At 39.5% G+C, this 19,535-nt stretch overlaps 1 protein-coding gene across 1 annotated transcript; it reads right to left on the bottom strand.

Annotated features, from left to right (window-relative positions):
• Nucleotides 1–4,821: 4,821 nt before the first annotated feature.
• On the bottom strand, nt 4,822–7,521 carry LOC127983556 (uncharacterized). The gene has a single exon (XM_052585744.1). It carries the CDS (start codon nt 7,519–7,521, stop codon nt 5,137–5,139), a length of 2,385 nt encoding a protein of 794 aa, XP_052441704.1. The 3' UTR covers nt 4,822–5,136.
• Between the last annotated feature and the right edge of the window lie 12,014 nt (nt 7,522–19,535).

Here is a 19,535-nt window from a genome sequence, read left to right as displayed (position 1 = left end):
AATCTTGCCAAACTGATAGATGCTTATGCCATATGAAATACAATGTTTTCTGCAATGCTGTAAGACAGTTTTTAATGTGTTAGAAGTTATATGCACAAAAACTCATGTTAGGACTTCAATGATCAAGATTGTCAGTTTACAGCTTTCTGAGTCCAGTAATGCTGAAATAGTGTTTCTGTTCAAATGAAGTGAAATCAAGCCCAAATCTGCTCAAAAGCTTGTCTCTCTAATAGAGAAAGCTGTTTCATTCAGTATTCAGTGCAAATCTTGCCAAACTGATAGATGCTTATGCCTTATGAAGTACAATGTTTTCTGCAATGCTGTAAGACAGTTTTTAATGTGTTAGAAGTTATATACACAAAAACTAATGTTAGGACTTCAATGATCAAGATTGTCAGTTTACAGCTTTCTGAGTCCAGTAATGTTGAAATAGTGTTTCTGTTCAAATGAAGTGAAATCAAGCCCAAATCTGCTCAAAAGCTTGTCTCTCTATTAGAGAAAGCTGTTTCATTCAGTATTCAGTGCAAATCTTGCCAAACTGATAGATGCTTATGCCTTATGAAATACAATGTTTTCTGCAATGCTGTAAGACAGTTTTTAATGTGTTAGAAGTTATATACACAAAAACTAATGTTAGGACTTCAATGATCAAGATTGTCAGTTTACAGCTTTCTGAGTCCAGTAATGTTGAAATAGTGTTTCTGTTCAAAAGAAGTGAAATCAAGCCCAAATCTGCTCAAAAGCTTGTCTCTCTATTAGAGAAAGCTGTTTCATTCAGTATTCAGTGCAAATCTTGCCAAACTGATAGATGCTTATGACATATGAAATACAATGTTTTCTGCAATGCTGTAAGACAGTTTTTAATGTGTTAGAAGTTATATGCACAAAAACTCATGTTAGGACTTCAATGATCAAGATTGTCAGTTTACAGCTTTCTGAGTCCAGTAATGCTGAAATAGTGTTTCTGTTCAAATGAAGTGAAATCAAGCCCAAATCTGCTCAAAAGCTTGTCTCTCTAATAGAGAAAGCTGTTTCATTCAGTATTCAGTGCAAATCTTGCCAAACTGATAGATGCTTATGCCTTATGAAGTACAATGTTTTCTGCAATGCTGTAAGACAGTTTTTAATGTGTTAGAAGTTATATAGACAAAAACTAATGTTAGGACTTCAATGATCAAGATTGTCAGTTTACAGCTTTCTGAGTCCAGTAATGCTGAAATAGTGCTTCTGTTCAAATGAAGTGAAATCTAGCCCAAATCTGCTCAAAAGCGTGTCTCTCTATTAGAGAAAGCTGTTTCATTCAGTATTCAGTGCAAATCTTGCCAAACTGATAGATGCTTATGCCTTATGAAGTACAATGTTTTCTGCAATGCTGTAAGACAGTTTTTAATGTGTTAGAAGTTATATACACAAAAACTAATGTTAGGACTTCAATGATCAAGATTGTCAGTATACAGCTTTCTGAGTACAGTAATGTTGAAATAGTGTTTCTGTTCAAATGAAGTGAAATCTAGCCCAAATCTGCTCAAAAGCTTGTCTCTCTATTAGAGAAAGCTGTTTCATTCAGTATTCAGTGCAAATCTTGCCAAACTGATAGATGCTTATGCCATATGAAATACAATGTTTTCTTCAATGCTGTAAGACAGTTTTTAATGTGTTAGAAGTTATACACACAAAAACTTATGTTAGGACTTCAATGATCAAGATTGTCAGTTTACAGCTTTCTGAGTCCAGTAATGCTGAAATAGTGTTTCTGTTCAAATGAAGTGAAATCAAGCCCCAATCTGCTCAAATGCTTGTCTCTCTAATAGAGAAAGCTGTTTCATTCAGTATTCAGTGCAAATCTTGCCATACTGAAACATGCTTATGCCATATGAAATACAATGTTTTCTGCAATGCTGTAAGACAGTTTTTAATGTGTTAGAAGTTATATGCACAAAAACTTATGTTAGGACTTCAATGATCAAGATTGTCAGTTTACAGCTTTCTGAGTCCAGTAATGCTGAAATAGTGCTTCTGTTCAAATGAAGTGAAATCTAGCCAAATCTGCTCAAAAGCTTGTCTCTCTATTAGAGAAAGCTGTTTCATTCAGTATTCAGTGCAAATCTTGCCAATCTGATAGATGCTTATGCCTTATGAAGTACAATGTTTTCTGCAATGCTGTAAGACAGTTTTTAATGTGTTAGAAGTTATATGCACAAAAACTCATGTTAGGACTTCAATGATCAAGATTGTCAGTTTACAGCTTTCTGAGTCCTGTAATGTTGAAATAGTGTTTCTGTTCAAATGAAGTGAAATCAAGCCCAAATCTGCTCAAAAGCTTGTCTCTCTAATAGAGAAAGCTGTTTCATTCAGTATTCATTGCAAATCTTGCCAAACTGATGGATGCTTATGCCTTATGAAGTACAATGTTTTCTGCAATGCTGTAAGACAGTTTTTAATGTGTTAGAAGTTATATACACAAAAACTAATGTTAGGACTTCAATGATCAAGATTGTCAGTTTACAGCTTTCTGAGTCCAGTAATGTTGAAATAGTGTTTCTGTTCAAATTAAGTGAAATCTAGCCCAAATCTGCTCAAAAGCTTGTCTCTCTATTAGAGAAAGCTGTTTCATTCAGTATTCAGTGCAAATCTTGCCAAACTGATAGATGCTTATGCCATATGAAATACAATGTTTTCTGCAATGCTGTAAGACAGTTTTTAATGTGTTAGAAGTTATATGCACAAAAACTTATGTTAGGACTTCAATGATCAAGATTGTCAGTTTACAGCTTTCTGAGTCCAGTAATGCTGAAATAGTGTTTCTGTTCAAATGAAGTGAAATCAAGCCCAAATCTGCTCAAAAGCTTGTCTCTCTATTAGAGAAAGCTGTTTCATTCAGTATTCAGTGCAAATCTTGCCAAACTGATGGATGCTTATGCCTTATGAAGTACAATGTTTTCTGCAATGCTGTAAGACAGTTTTTAATGTGTTAGAAGTTATATACACAAAAACACATGTTAGGACTTCAATGATCAAGATTGTCAGTTTACAGCTTTCTGAGTCCAGTAATGCTGAAATAGTGCTTCTGTTCAAATGAAGTGAAATCTAGCCCAAATCTGCTCAAAAGCTTGTCTCTCTATTAGAGAAAGCTGTTTCATTCAGTATTCAGTGCAAATCTTGCCAAACTGATAGATGCTTATGCCTTATGAAGTACAATGTTTTCTGCAATGCTGTAAGACAGTTTTTAATGTGTTAGAAGTTATATGCACAAAAACTAATGTTAGGACTTCAATGATCAAGATTGTCAGTATACAGCTTTCTGAGTCCAGTAATGTTGAAATAGTGTTTCTGTTCAAATGAAGTGAAATCAAGCCCAAATCTGCTCAAATGCTTGTCTCTCTAATAGAGAAAGCTGTTTCATTCAGTATTCAGTGCAAATCTTGCCAAACTGATAGATGCTTATGCCATATGAAATACAATGTTTTCTGCAATGCTGTAAGACAGTTTTTAATGTGTTAGAAGTTATATGTACAAAAACTTATGTTAGGACTTCAATGATCAAGATTGTCAGTTTACAGCTTTCTGAGTCCAGTAATTCTGAAATAGTGCTTCTGTTCAAATGAAGTGAAATCTAGCCAAATCTGCTCAAAAGCTTGTCTCTCTATTAGAGAAAGCTGTTTCATTCAGTATTCAGTGCAAATCTTGCCAAACTGATAGATGCTTATGCCATATGAAATACAATGTTTTCTGCAATGCTGTAAGACAGTTTTTAATGTGTTAGAAGTTATATGCACAAAAACTTATGTTAGGACTTCAATGATCAAGATTGTCAGTTTACAGCTTTCTGAGTCCAGTAATGTTGAAATAGTGTTTCTGTTCAAATGAAGTGAAATCTAGCCCAAATCTGCTCAAAAGCTTGTCTCTCTATTAGAGAAAGCTGTTTCATTCAGTATTCAGTGCAAATCTTGCCAAACTGATAGATGCTTATGCCATATGAAATACAATGTTTTCTGCAATGCTGTAAGACAGTTTTTAATGTGTTAGAAGTTATATACACGAAAACTAATGTTAGGACTTCAATGATCAAGATTGTCAGTTTACAGCTTTCTGAGTCCAGTAATGTTGAAATAGTGTTTCTGTTCAAATGAAGTGAAATCTAGCCCAAATCTGCTCAAAAGCTTGTCTCTCTATTAGAGAAAGCTGTTTCATTCAGTATTCAGTGCAAATCTTGCCAAACTGATAGATGCTTATGCCATATGAAATACAATGTTTTCTGCAATGCTGTAAGACAGTTTTTAATGTGTTAGAAGTTATATGCACAAAAACTTATGTTAGGACTTCAATGATCAAGATTGTCAGTTTACAGCTTTCTGAGTCCAGTAATGCTGAAATAGTGTTTCTGTTCAAATGAAGTGAAATCAAGCCCAAATCTGCTCAAAAGCTTGTCTCTCTATTAGAGAAAGCTGTTTCATTCAGTATTCAGTGCAAATCTTGCCAAACTGATGGATGCTTATGCCTTATGAAGTACAATGTTTTCTGCAATGCTGTAAGACAGTTTTTAATGTGTTAGAAGTCATATACACAAAAACTAATGTTAGGACTTCAATGATCAAGATTGTCAGTTTACAGCTTTCTGAGTCCAGTAATGTTGAAATAGTGTTTCTGTTCAAATGAAGTGAAATCTAGCCCAAATCTGCTCAAAAGCTTGTCTCTCTATTAGAGAAAGCTGTTTCATTCAGTATTCAGTGCAAATCTTGCCAAACTAATAGATGCTTATGCCATATGAAATCGATGGGTTACTTAACGTAATCCCAGGTTCTTTGATAACAGAGTGAGGTGTTTCACTATGGGAATCGCTTTGGGCGTGACCAACTACGGAAGCTCCTATGCCACCACGTCTGTCTTTGACAGACAGGTCGACCTGAGATCAGGCTCCGCCCCCACCTATATTACTCAGGTCGACCCCTACGAAGTCATTAAGAGAGATTTCTTCCCGTTCCTATGCAAGGAGGGAAGTGTTGGTGAAACACCTCACTCTGTTATCAAAGAACCTGGGATTACGTTAAGTAACCCATCGTTCTTTTTCTAACTTCGCTCGGTGTTTCACTATGGGAGATATAGACCACTCCCGGATTGCAACATACGCTATACCAATCATATGGGACTTGACGTGCTGACTCCTAACACTGCATGAGCTAAGGATGGCTCAGACACGTTCAGTCTATAAAATCGCACAAAAGTGTGCGGTGTGGCCCAGCTTGCTGCAGCACAGATCTCCTGGACCGAAACACCTCTGAGTAAGGCCCATGATGTCGCCATGCCCCTAGTTGAGTGGGCCCTTAAGCCCTCGGGAGGTTGGGAACCTCTGCATGCATATGCTAAGGAAATAGCTTCTACAATCCAGTGGGACAGTCGCTGACGTGACAATGGCTTCCCCTTGTGAGGAGTAGCCCATGACACGAACAGTTGGTCATTTTTCCTGAAACCTGCTGTCCTTTCTACGTACACACGAAGTGCTCGTACAGGACACAAGGCATTCAACCTCCCCTCCTCTGGAGAAGAGAACGGAGGAGGGTGAAAAGCTGCAAGATCTGTAGTTTGACATCTATATGACGAATCCACTACTTTAGGTACGAACGCCGGGTTAGGGCGAAAGGAAACCCTTGTAAACCCTGCAGAAAACTGCAGACAAGATGGGCTGACCGACAGTGCCTGTAAGTCACTCACCCTCTTAGCTGACACCAGCGCTAACAGTAGTGCTGTCTTGAGCGAGAGAAACTTTAACCCTATAGCTTCCAATGGCTCAAAAGGGTGTTGAGAAAGGGCCTCTAAGACTGTAGACAAATCCCACAATGGGACCATTCGCCTGGCCCCTGGCCTCTTACGTCGTGCCCCCTTCATAAATCGACTTATTAAAGGGTGCTGACCTGCTGTCTTGTCACCAAAACCCACATGACAAGCAGATATAGCCGCTAAGTATACCTTTATTGTAGAAAAAGCTTTCCCTTTATCTAGCAGATCCTGCAGGAAACATAAAATGTCCCTCACTGAACATTGAAAAGGGACAATATGAATCCGTCCACACCATTCATCAAAGACTCGCCACTTATTACTATACAGTGAACGAGTGGAAGAGGCTCTTGCACTCTGTATAGTGTGTATGACCGATGGGGGCAGACCTGCTGCACTTAAATTCCACCTTTCACGGGCCAGGCCCAGAGAGCTATCCTGTCTGGGTGAGGATGGTAGATTTCCCCCCCCGCTTGTGACAGGAGGTCCCTCCGGGGAGGGAGGGGCCACGGCTGACCCGACAGTAGTTGAACAATCTCGGCCACCCAAGGTCTGGAAGGCCAACGTGGGGCTATCAGTATCAGCGACAATCCCATTTCCCTCACCCTGGCTAGAGTGGGTGAAATCAGGCTCAGAGGGGGAAATGCATACAGCAGGACATTTGGCCATTGGTGGGCTAAAGCATCCACACCCAATGGTGCATTTCCGTCTGCCAGAGAGAAGTACAGAGGACATTGGGCGTTTTCCTGCGAGGCGAAGAGATCTACGACCACCTGGCCGTATCTCTGCCATATCTGCTTCACCACCTGGGGATGAAGCTTCCACTCTCCGTACAGGGGATTTCCTCTGGACAACAAGTCTGCCCCCCTGTTCAATATCCCTGGAACATGGGTTGCCCTGATGGATAAAAGACTTATGTCGCACCACACAATCAGCTCTTTTGCCAGCTGGTGCAGCTGAAGAGAGCGTGTGCCTCCCTGTCGGTTGATATAAGCAACCACTGTGGAATTGTCTGTTTTCACTAAAACATGCTGACCCCTGATGAAGCTCAGAAAATGTTTCAGCGCTAGAAACACTGCCAACAATTCCAAGTAATTTATGTGTTTGAGAATTAGCTGAGGGGGCCAAACGCCGTTCACAGTTCTGCCCATTAGAGTCGCTCCCCAGCCCTTTAATGATGCGTCCGTCGTCATAGTGACTCTCGACGACACTGCCCCCAGGGGAATCCCCGATCTGAGGGTCGCGGGGCTTTTCCAACGTCTGAGCGCTCTGACGCACGCATACGTCACTCTCACCTGTCGGTTGAGATGACGCCGAGAACACAGACGCAGATGCGCGACCCAGCGCTGAAAGTCTCTCATTATTAGTAGTCCCAGTCGTACTACAGATATCACTGAAGCCATTAAGCCCAGCATTCACAGGCACAGTCTGAACGGGACAACTTTCCCCGTCTGAAAACGGGAGAGACATTGAGTGAATGACGCGATCCTCCTCTCTGTCAGAGTGACTCGATAAGAGAGGGAGTTTATACTGAGCCCCAGATATTCTGCGTGCTGAGCTGGCTCTAAGCGGCTCTTTTCCATGTTTATTCTGAATCCCAAGCTGTTGAGATGCAATAACACCATATCTGCGTCTTTGATTGCTTGCTCTTTCGACGAGGCGCAAATCAGATAATCGTCTATGTACGACAGTATTCTTATCCCCCTGTTTCTCAATGGGAAAAGTGCTGCTTCCACACATTTGCTGCATACTCTTGGTGCTAGACACAGACCAAAGGGCATTGTCTGAAATTCGTAAGCAGTGCCTCGAAAAGCAAACCTGAGATACTTCCTGTGAGACGGGTAAATATCTATGTGAAAATACGCGTCTGACAGATCGATCGTCACAAACCAGTCGTTCTGGCGGATGGATCGACAAAGTGTCTTGTGTGTCAACATTTTGAATGAATATTTCCGTAGGTGCTTGTTTAACACACGGAGATCTAGAATTGGACGCAAAGATATGCTCCCCTTCTTTGGGATCACAAAGTAACGGGAATAAAAGCCCTGACAGCTCACTTCCTTTGGCACTACTCTGATGGCTCGTTTTTCTAAAAGACAGTCTATCTCGGCCGTCAGGACGCGAGCTGACTCTCCCTCGGCCGCTGAGGCTATTATACCATTGAATCTGGGTGGTTTCATGGCAAATTGAAGCCTGTATCCCCGTGAAATCGTGTTTACAACCCACGGATGAGCTGCGCATGCGCGCCAACTGAGTATGCGAGCCGAGAGAGGTCCCCTGTATACTTCCCCAACGCCGGCGCGTTTTGATGACGTCATTACCGTCTCCGCGCTGACCCCTTCTGGAGGTGCGCGCGCTCCCTCCAGCGGAGAGGCTAGGGATACACATCTCAATGTTTGGATTTTTTTGCAATCTATCGCCCTCGGCTGACTGCCTGGCTGCGATAGTGAAACATTTATTGTGTTTAATGAGTTGGGGGAGCACGTCGCCCTCAGCCTGTGGCCTGGATGCGATAATGCATTTTTTATTAAACATTCCCCTGAACTGATGGGCGTTTGAAAACCCAGTGTAAGTGCTTGGTGACACTTGAGAACGTTTTGAACTTGATTGCTTATAGCTGGAGCCCTTACTGAACTGAGAACAACAGGGCTGGACCCCCTCTTTCTCTTTGCGGGCGGAGAGAGAAGTGACGGGGAACATTCGCGTGTCAGGTCGCGCGCTTCTTCTTCCGATCCTCGGGGTGGGGTGGGCGGTTTCTCGCCGCCGCGGCCGCAAATGAATGTTTCCCCCCGGGTCCGGAGCCATCAGATCTCGGACGATAGCCCACTTGCTGTCCGCTGGGAGGCGGTCTCACACTCCTAGCTCCCGTCTGCCTTCCTCTCGCCGCAGCGGCTGCTGCAAAACCTTGCCGTGCTGGCTGAGAGGGTGGTCGCGGTGTTTGCTTGCGCGGTAAACAGAGGTTAAAAGCCTCGTCCTCCTGTTTCCTGAGGGTGCTGGTTTCTCTCATTTTCTCGAGAGCTGGTCCGAAAAGGCCCTTAGTTGGGTCGAACGCAGCGTCCATCACCTCAGCTTTTTGAGCGTCGCCTAAACCAGACAGGTTCAGCCATAACGCTCTCTCACCTGAAACGGCCAAGCCCATAACACGGCCACAGCCCTGAACCGCGCCACGAGAAGAGCGGAGAATTAGGTCGTTTACCACACATATCTCGTCCCAGAGAGCTGGGTTCGGCACTCCTGTATCTAATTGTCGCCCCATCTCCTCCAAAATCTCCGCCTGGAACGCTGACAGTAAAGTCACCGCGTTCAGCGAGCACACTGACTGCGCCGCATACTTGTACATCCTCTGATAGATGGACGCGGTCAGGCGCTCCATCTTGTTCGGCAGCGAAATTTGGGAAGAGGCAGAAATAGATCGACGATATGGATGGAGGTGATAGGCCACTGAAGACTCTATCGCTGGGGGTCCGGTCAGCCCCAGCTCTCCCATTCCTTGGATCTCAAGTTTAGAGCATCCCTTGGTCGGGAGCTTGCTCTTAAAGGGGCTACCCCAATGGCGGGACATCTCCTTCATGCACGCCGGCACGGCGGGTAGGAGTTGTCTCGTTGTGGTTAGAGCAGGAGGTAGCCTTTTCCCGTCATAAAGGTCCCTCTCTGCTCCCTCTGAATCCTGGGCCGCGGGCCACGCTAGGCCCAGTTTTGCCGCGGCTCGCTTGCATACCTCGTGCAGGTTACTGTCTGCCTGCGAGCCAGTGTCAGTCGCGCTAGGAGGTCTAGACTGCTGGACAGGGAAGAGAGAGTTGTCTTCCTCCTCCTCTTCGTCCATGTCCAAGTCGAGGAGGTCAGAGTTAGCATCGCCCTCTGCGTCCTCGTCTCCCGGCTCCTCATCCTCGTGTGCGAGAAGGCCATCGAACAGAGGAGGCATATCCGGGGATTCGGCTTCCATCATCTCAGCCCAGCTCGTCGTAGTAGCTCGCTGATGATCGTTAGCCTTAGTTTTCGCGATGGTTCCAGCCAGACATGGGTCCTGCTGACTAGCCACCGCCACTCTCAGCCTTCTCTCCAAAATTTTAACCGGCAATGACGCACAGTGAACGCACGTTTGTGGGTCCGCAAGCGACGTTTGAGCGTGCTTGGCGCCCATGCACACAATGCACATGGGATGGGGATCCCTGCCCGAGACGGTTGCTCCACATGATGATGGACACGGGCGGGGTGCGGGTTCCTTCTTCGACTCATTCCCTTTGGCGGGGGTAATGACTGTCGACATGACGGCTGGAGAGAGAAAGAGAGATTCGAAGACTCGTCGTAACACGTTAGTCCGATTAATGGTTCACAGGGTAGTTAGCCCTTTTCGCGGCTCGCCCTGACGCGTAAAGCCTATGGTGGCTTGACACCACTGAAAATCCTATCGTCGTGATAACACGCGATAATCTGAACAGAATAGCTCGCCTTGACGCGGACACTATTCGGTGTGACACTCAACCCAGTACCAATCCAATCCACTGATGTCGCGTTCGGTAGCGTACTCCAATGACGGCCCGCCAGTTGAACAGTTAAGCGAAATCAGCGAAAAGTTCGGACTTGCTGAGAGAGCTTGTAGTCCCTCACGGGAAGAAAGCGAGAATGACTTCGTAGGGGTCGACCTGAGTAATATAGGTGGGGGCGGAGCCTGATCTCAGGTCGACCTGTCTGTCAAAGACAGACGTGGTGGCATAGGAGCTTCCGTAGTTGGTCACGCCCAAAGCGATTCCCATAGTGAAACACCGAGCGAAGTTAGAAAAAGAAACAATGTTTTCTGCAATGCTGTAAGACAGTTTTTAATGTGTTAGAAGTTATATGCACAAAAACTTATGTTAGGACTTCAATGATCAAGATTGTCAGTTTACAGCTTTCTGAGTCCAGTAATGCTGAAATAGTGTTTCTGTTCAAATGAAGTGAAATCAAGCCCAAATCTGCTCAAAAGCTTGTCTCTCTAATAGAGAAAGCTGTTTCATTCAGTATTCAGTGCAAATCTTGCCATACTGAAACATGCTTATGCCATATGAAATACAATGTTTTCTGCAATGCTGTAAGACAGTTTTTAATGTGTTAGAAGTTATATGCACAAAAACTTATGTTAGGACTTCAATGATCAAGATTGTCAGTTTACAGCTTTCTGAGTCCAGTAATGCTGAAATAGTGCTTCTGTTCAAATGAAGTGAAATCAAGCCCAAATCTGCTCAAAAGCTTGTCTCTCTATTAGAGAAAGCTGTTTCATTCAGTATTCAGTGCAAATCTTGCCAAACTGATAGATGCTTATGCCATATGAAATACAATGTTTTCTGCAATGCTGTAAGACAGTTTTTAATGTGTTAGAAGTTATATGCACAAAAACTCATGTTAGGACTTCAATGATCAAGATTGTCAGTTTACAGCTTTCTGAGTCCAGTAATGCTGAAATAGTGTTTCTGTTCAAATGAAGTGAAATCAAGCCCAAATCTGCTCAAAAGCTTGTCTCTCTAATAGAGAAAGCTGTTTCATTCAGTATTCAGTGCAAATCTTGCCAAACTGATAGATGCTTATGCCTTATGAAGTACAATGTTTTCTGCAATGCTGTAAGACAGTTTTTAATGTGTTAGAAGTTATATACACAAAAACTAATGTTAGGACTTCAATGATCAAGATTGTCAGTTTACAGCTTTCTGAGTCCAGTAATGTTGAAATAGTGTTTCTGTTCAAAAGAAGTGAAATCAAGCCCAAATCTGCTCAAAAGCTTGTCTCTCTATTAGAGAAAGCTGTTTCATTCAGTATTCAGTGCAAATCTTGCCAAACTGATAGATGCTTATGACATATGAAATACAATGTTTTCTGCAATGCTGTAAGACAGTTTTTAATGTGTTAGAAGTTATATGCACAAAAACTCATGTTAGGACTTCAATGATCAAGATTGTCAGTTTACAGCTTTCTGAGTCCAGTAATGCTGAAATAGTGTTTCTGTTCAAATGAAGTGAAATCTAGCCAAATCTGCTCAAAAGCTTGTCTCTCTATTAGAGAAAGCTGTTTCATTCAGTATTTAGTGCAAATCTTGCCATACTGATAGATGCTTATGCCTTATGAAATACAATGTTTTCTGCAATGCTGTAAGACAGTTTTTAATGTGTTAGAAGTTATATACACAAAAACTAATGTTAGGACTTCAATGATCAAGATTGTCAGTTTACAGCTTTCTGAGTCCAGTAATGTTGAAATAGTGTTTCTGTTCAAATGAAGTGAAATTAAGCCCAAATCTGCTCAAAAGCTTGTCTCTCTAATAGAGAAAGCTGTTTCATTCAGTATTCAGTGCAAATCTTGCCATACTGAAACATGCTTATGCCATATGAAGTACAATGTTTTCTGCAATGCTGTAAGACAGTTTTTAATGTGTTAGAAGTTATATACACAAAAACACATGTTAGGACTTCAATGATCAAGATTGTCAGTTTACAGCTTTCTGAGTCCAGTAATGTTGAAATAGTGTTTCTGTTCAAATGAAGTGAAATCTAGCCCAAATCTGCTCAAAAGCTTGTCTCTCTAATAGAGAGAGCTGTTTCATTCAGTATTCAGTGCAAATCTTGCCATACTGAAACATGCTTATGCCATATGAAATACAATGTTTTCTGCAATGCTGTAAGACAGTTTTTAATGTGTTAGAAGTTATATGCACAAAAACTTATGTTAGGACTTCAATGATCAAGATTGTCAGTTTACAGCTTTCTGAGTCCAGTAATGCTGAAATAGTGCTTCTGTTCAAATGAAGTGAAATCAAGCCCAAATCTGCTCAAAAGCTTGTCTCTCTATTAGAGAAAGCTGTTTCATTCAGTATTCAGTGCAAATCTTGCCAAACTGATAGATGCTTATGCCATATGAAGTACAATGTTTTCTGCAATGCTGTAAGACAGTTTTTAATGTGTTAGAAGTTATATGCACAAAAACTCATGTTAGGACTTCAATGATCAAGATTGTCAGTTTACAGCTTTCTGAGTCCAGTAATGCTGAAATAGTGTTTCTGTTCAAATGAAGTGAAATCAAGCCCAAATCTGCTCAAAAGCTTGTCTCTCTAATAGAGAAAGCTGTTTCATTCAGTATTCAGTGCAAATCTTGCCAAAATGATAGATGCTTATGCCTTATGAAGTACAATGTTTTCTGCAATGCTGTAAGACAGTTTTTAATGTGTTAGAAGTTATATACACAAAAACTAATGTTAGGACTTCAATGATCAAGATTGTCAGTTTACAGCTTTCTGAGTCCAGTAATGTTGAAATAGTGTTTCTGTTCAAATGAAGTGAAATCAAGCCCAAATCTGCTCAAAAGCTTGTCTCTCTATTAGAGAAAGCTGTTTCATTCAGTATTCAGTGCAAATCTTGCCAAACTGATAGATGCTTATGCCATATGAAATACAATGTTTTCTGCAATGCTGTAAGACAGTTTTTAATGTGTTAGAAGTTATATGCACAAAAACTCATGTTAGGACTTCAATGATCAAGATTGTCAGTTTACAGCTTTCTGAGTCCAGTAATGCTGAAATAGTGTTTCTGTTCAAATGAAGTGAAATCAAGCCCAAATCTGCTCAAAAGCTTGTCTCTCTAATAGAGAAAGCTGTTTCATTCAGTATTCAGTGCAAATCTTGCCAAACTGATAGATGCTTATGCCTTATGAAGTACAATGTTTTCTGCAATGCTGTAAGACAGTTTTTAATGTGTTAGAAGTTATATACACAAAAACTAATGTTAGGACTTCAATGATCAAGATTGTCAGTTTACAGCTTTCTGAGTCCAGTAATGTTGAAATAGTGTTTCTGTTCAAATGAAGTGAAATCAAGCCCAAATCTGCTCAAAAGCTTGTCTCTCTATTAGAGAAAGCTGTTTCATTCAGTATTCAGTGCAAATCTTGCCAAACTGATAGATGCTTATGCCTTATGAAATACAATGTTTTCTGCAATGCTGTAAGACAGTTTTTAATGTGTTAGAAGTTATATACACAAAAACTAATGTTAGGACTTCAATGATCAAGATTGTCAGTTTACAGCTTTCTGAGTCCAGTAATGCTGAAATAGTGTTTCTGTTCAAATGAAGTGAAATCAAGCCCAAATCTGCTCAAAAGCTTGTCTCTCTATTAGAGAAAGCTGTTTCATTCAGTATTCAGTGCAAATCTTGCCAAACTGATAGATGCTTATGACATATGAAATACAATGTTTTCTGCAATGCTGTAAGACAGTTTTTAATGTGTTAGAAGTTATATGCACAAAAACTCATGTTAGGACTTCAATGATCAAGATTGTCAGTTTACAGCTTTCTGAGTCCAGTAATGCTGAAATAGTGTTTCTGTTCAAATGAAGTGAAATCAAGCCCAAATCTGCTCAAAAGCTTGTCTCTCTAATAGAGAAAGCTGTTTCATTCAGTATTCAGTGCAAATCTTGCCAAACTGATAGATGCTTATGCCTTATGAAGTACAATGTTTTCTGCAATGCTGTAAGACAGTTTTTAATGTGTTAGAAGTTATATACACAAAAACTAATGTTAGGACTTCAATGATCAAGATTGTCAGTTTACAGCTTTCTGAGTCCAGTAATGTTGAAATAGTGTTTCTGTTCAAATGAAGTGAAATCAAGCCCAAATCTGCTCAAAAGCTTGTCTCTCTATTAGAGAAAGCTGTTTTATTCAGTATTCAGTGCAAATCTTGCCAAACTGATCGATGCTTATGCCTTATGAAATACAATGTTTTCTGCAATGCTGTAAGACAGTTTTTAATGTGTTAGAAGTTATATACACAAAAACTAATGTTAGGACTTCAATGATCAAGATTGTCAGTTTACAGCTTTCTGAGTCCAGTAATGTTGAAATAGTGTTTCTGTTCAAATGAAGTGAAATCAAGCCCAAATCTGCTCAAAAGCTTGTCTCTCTATTAGAGAAAGCTGTTTCATTCAGTATTCAGTGCAAATCTTGCCAAACTGATAGATGCTTATGACATATGAAATACAATGTTTTCTGCAATGCTGTAAGACAGTTTTTAATGTGTTAGAAGTTATATGCACAAAAACTCATGTTAGGACTTCAATGATCAAGATTGTCAGTTTACAGCTTTCTGAGTCCAGTAATGCTGAAATAGTGTTTCTGTTCAAATGAAGTGAAATCTAGCCAAATCTGCTCAAAAGCTTGTCTCTCTATTAGAGAAAGCTGTTTCATTCAGTATTCAGTGCAAATCTTGCCATACTAATAGATGCTTATGCCTTATGAAATACAATGTTTTCTGCAATGCTGTAAGACAGTTTTTAATGTGTTAGAAGTTATATACACAAAAACTAATGTTAGGACTTCAATGATCAAGATTGTCAGTTTACAGCTTTCTGAGTCCAGTAATGTTGAAATAGTGTTTCTGTTCAAATGAAGTGAAATTAAGCCCAAATCTGCTCAAAAGCTTGTCTCTCTAATAGAGAAAGCTGTTTCATTCAGTATTCAGTGCAAATCTTGCCATACTGAAACATGCTTATGCCATATGAAATACAATGTTTTCTGCAATGCTGTAAGACAGTTTTTAATGTGTTAGAAGTTATATGCACAAAAACTTATGTTAGGACTTCAATGATCAAGATTGTCAGTTTACAGCTTTCTGAGTCCAGTAATGCTGAAATAGTGCTTCTGTTCAAATGAAGTGAAATCTAGCCAAATCTGCTCAAAAGCTTGTCTCTCTATTAGAGAAAGCTGTTTCATTCAGTATTCAGTGCAAATCTTGCCAATCTGATAGATGCTTATGCCTTATGAAGTACAATGTTTTCTGCAATGCTGTAAGACAGTTTTTAATGTGTTAGAAGTTATATGCACAAAAACTCATGTTAGGAATTCAATGATGAAGATTGTCAGTTTACAGCTTTCTGAGTTCTGTAATGTTGAAATAGTGTTTCTGTTCAAATGAAGTGAAATCAAGCCCAAATCTGCTCAAAAGCTTGTCTCTCTAATAGAGAGAGCTGTTTCATTCAGTATTCAGTGCAAATCTTGCCAAACTGATGGATGCTTATGCCTTATGAAGTACAATGTTTTCTGCAATGCTGTAAGACAGTTTTTAATGTGTTAGAAGTTATATACACAAAAACACATGTTAGGACTTCAATGATCAAGATTGTCAGTATACAGCTTTCTGAGTCCAGTAATGTTGAAATAGTGTTTCTGTTCAAATGAAGTGAAATCTAGCCCAAATCTGCTCAAAAGCTTGTCTCTCTATTAGAGAAAGCTGTTTCATTCAGTATTCAGTGCAAATCTTGCCAAACTGATAGATGCTTATGCCATATGAAATACAATGTTTTCTGCAATGCTGTAAGACAGTTTTTTAATGTGTTAGAAGTTATATGCACAAAAACTTATGTTAGGACTTCAATGATCAAGATTGTCAGTTTACAGCTTTCTGAGTCCAGTAATGTTGAAATAGTGTTTCTGTTCAAATGAAGTGAAATCTAGCCCAAATCTGCTCAAAAGCTTGTCTCTCTATTAGAGAAAGCTGTTTCATTCAGTATTCAGTGCAAATCTTGCCAAACTGATGGATGCTTATGCCTTATGAAGTACAATGTTTTCTGCAATGCTGTAAGACAGTTTTTAATGTGTTAGAAGTTATATACACAAAAACACATGTTAGGACTTCAATGATCAAGATTGTCAGTTTACAGCTTTCTGAGTCCAGTAATGCTGAAATAGTGTTTCTGTTCAAATGAAGTGAAATCAAGCCCAAATCTGCTCAAAAGCTTGTCTCTCTAATTGAGAAAGCTGTTTCATTCAGTATTCAGTGCAAATCTTGCCAAACTGATAGATGCTTATGCCATATGAAATACAATGTTTTCTGCAATGCTGTAAGACAGTTTTTAATGTGTTAGAAGTTATATGCACAAAAACTTATGTTAGGACTTCAATGATCAAGATTGTCAGTTTACAGCTTTCTGAGTCCAGTAATGTTGAAATAGTGTTTCTGTTCAAATGAAGTGAAATCTAGCCCAAATCTGCTCAAAAGCTTGTCTCTCTATTAGAGAAAGCTGTTTCATTCAGTATTCAGTGCAAATCTTGCCAAACTGATAGATGCTTATGCCATATGAAATACAATGTTTTCTGCAATGCTGTAAGACAGTTTTTAATGTGTTAGAAGTTATATGCACAAAAACTTATGTTAGGACTTCAATGATCAAGATTGTCAGTTTACAGCTTTCTGAGTCCAGTAATGCTGAAATAGTGCTTCTGTTCAAATGAAGTGAAATCAAGCCCAAATCTGCTCAAAAGCTTGTCTCTCTATTAGAGAAAGCTGTTTCATTCAGTATTCAGTGCAAATCTTGCCAAACTGATAGATGCTTATGCCATATGAAGTACAATGTTTTCTGCAATGCTGTAAGACAGTTTTTAATGTGTTAGAAGTTATATGCACAAAAACTCATGTTAGGACTTCAATGATCAAGATTGTCAGTTTACAGCTTTCTGAGTCCAGTAATGCTGAAATAGTGTTTCTGTTCAAATGAAGTGAAATCAAGCCCAAATCTGCTCAAAAGCTTGTCTCTCTAATAGAGAAAGCTGTTTCATTCAGTATTCAGTGCAAATCTTGCCAAACTGATAGATGCTTATGCCTTATGAAGTACAATGTTTTCTGCAATGCTGTAAGACAGTTTTTAATGTGTTAGAAGTTATATACACAAAAACTAATGTTAGGACTTCAATGATCAAGATTGTCAGTTTACAGCTTTCTGAGTCCAGTAATGTTGAAATAGTGTTTCTGTTCAAATGAAGTGAAATCAAGCCCAAATCTGCTCAAAAGCTTGTCTCTCTATTAGAGAAAGCTGTTTCATTCAGTATTCAGTGCAAATCTTGCCAAACTGATAGATGCTTATGCCATATGAAATACAATGTTTTCTGCAATGCTGTAAGACAGTTTTTAATGTGTTAGAAGTTATATGCACAAAAACTCATGTTAGGACTTCAATGATCAAGATTGTCAGTTTACAGCTTTCTGAGTCCAGTAATGCTGAAATAGTGTTTCTGTTCAAATGAAGTGAAATCAAGCCCAAATCTGCTCAAAAGCTTGTCTCTCTAATAGAGAAAGCTGTTTCATTCAGTATTCAGTGCAAATCTTGCCAAACTGATAGATGCTTATGCCTTATGAAGTACAATGTTTTCTGCAATGCTGTAAGACAGTTTTTAATGTGTTAGAAGTTATATGCAAAAAAACTCATGTTAGGACTTCAATGATCAAGATTGTCAGTTTACAGCTTTCTGAGTCCAGTAATGCTGAAATAGTGTTTCTGTTCAAATGAAGTGAAATCAAGCCCAAATCTGCTCAAAAGCTTGTCTCTCTAATAGAGAAAGCTGTTTCATTCAGTATTCAGTGCAAATCTTGCCAAACTGATAGATGCTTATGCCTTATGAAGTACAATGTTTTCTGCAATGCTGTAAGACAGTTTTTAATGTGTTAGAAGTTATATGCAAAAAAACTCATGTTAGGACTTCAATGATCAAGATTGTCAGTTTACAGCTTTCTGAGTCCAGTAATGTTGAAATAGTGTTTCTGTTCAAATGAAGTGAAATCTAGCCCAAATCTGCTCAAAAGCTTGTCTCTCTATTAGAGAAAGCTGTTTCATTCAGTATTCAGTGCAAATCTTGCCAAACTGATAGATGCTTATGCCTTATGAAGTACAATGTTTTCTGCAATGCTGTAAGACAGTTTTTAATGTGTTAGAAGTTATATGCAAAAAAACTCATGTTAGGACTTCAATGATCAAGATTGTCAGTTTACAGCTTTCTGAGTCCAGTAATGCTGAAATAGTGTTTCTGTTCAAATGAAGTGAAATCAAGCCCAAATCTGCTCAAAAGCTTGTCTCTCTAATAGAGAAAGCTGTTTCATTCAGTATTCAGTGCAAATCTTGCCAAACTGATAGATGCTTATGCCTTATGAAGTACAATGTTTTCTGCAATGCTGTAAGACAGTTTTTAATGTGTTAGAAGTTATATGCAAAAAAACTCATGTTAGGACTTCAATGATCAAGATTGTCAGTTTACAGCTTTCTGAGTCCAGTAATGTTGAAATAGTGTTTCTGTTCAAATGAAGTGAAATCTAGCCCAAATCTGCTCAAAAGCTTGTCTCTCTATTAGAGAAAGCTGTTTCATTCAGTATTCAGTGCAAATCTTGCCAAACTGATAGATGCTTATGCCTTATGAAGTACAATGTTTTCTGCAATGCTGTAAGACAGTTTTTAATGTGTTAGAAGTTATATACACAAAAACACATGTTAGGACTTCAATGATCAAGATTGTCAGTATACAGCTTTCTGAGTCCAGTAATATTGAAATAGTGTTTCTGTTCAAATGAAGTGAAATCTAGCCCAAATCTGCTCAAAAGCTTGTCTCTCTATTAGAGAAAGCTGTTTCATTCAGTATTCAGTGCAAATCTTGCCAAACTGATAGATGCTTATGCCATATGAAATACAATGTTTTCTGCAATGCTGTAAGACAGTTTTTAATGTGTTAGAAGTTATATGCACAAAAACTTATGTTAGGACTTCAATGATCAAGATTGTCAGTTTACAGCTTTCTGAGTCCAGTAATGTTGAAATAGTGTTTCTGTTCAAATGAAGTGAAATCTAGCCCAAATCTGCTCAAAAGCTTGTCTCTCTATTAGAGAAAGCTGTTTCATTCAGTATTCAGTGCAAATCTTGCCAAACTGATAGATGCTTATGCCATATGAAATACAATGTTTTCTGCAATGCTGTAAGACAGTTTTTAATG

The sequence above is a fragment of the Carassius gibelio genome, chromosome B20, assembly GCF_023724105.1.
Source record: "Carassius gibelio isolate Cgi1373 ecotype wild population from Czech Republic chromosome B20, carGib1.2-hapl.c, whole genome shotgun sequence".
Classification (NCBI taxonomy): domain Eukaryota; kingdom Metazoa; phylum Chordata; class Actinopteri; order Cypriniformes; family Cyprinidae; genus Carassius; species Carassius gibelio.
The sequence above is the reverse complement of the archived record's forward strand: the minus strand, read 5'-3'. Positions and strand labels throughout refer to the sequence as shown.

Coding starts and splice junctions, on each gene's coding strand:
- LOC127983556 (XM_052585744.1), bottom strand. CDS start 7,521: ATGCAGCAAATGTGTGGAAGCAGCACTTTTCCCATTGAGAAACAGGGG.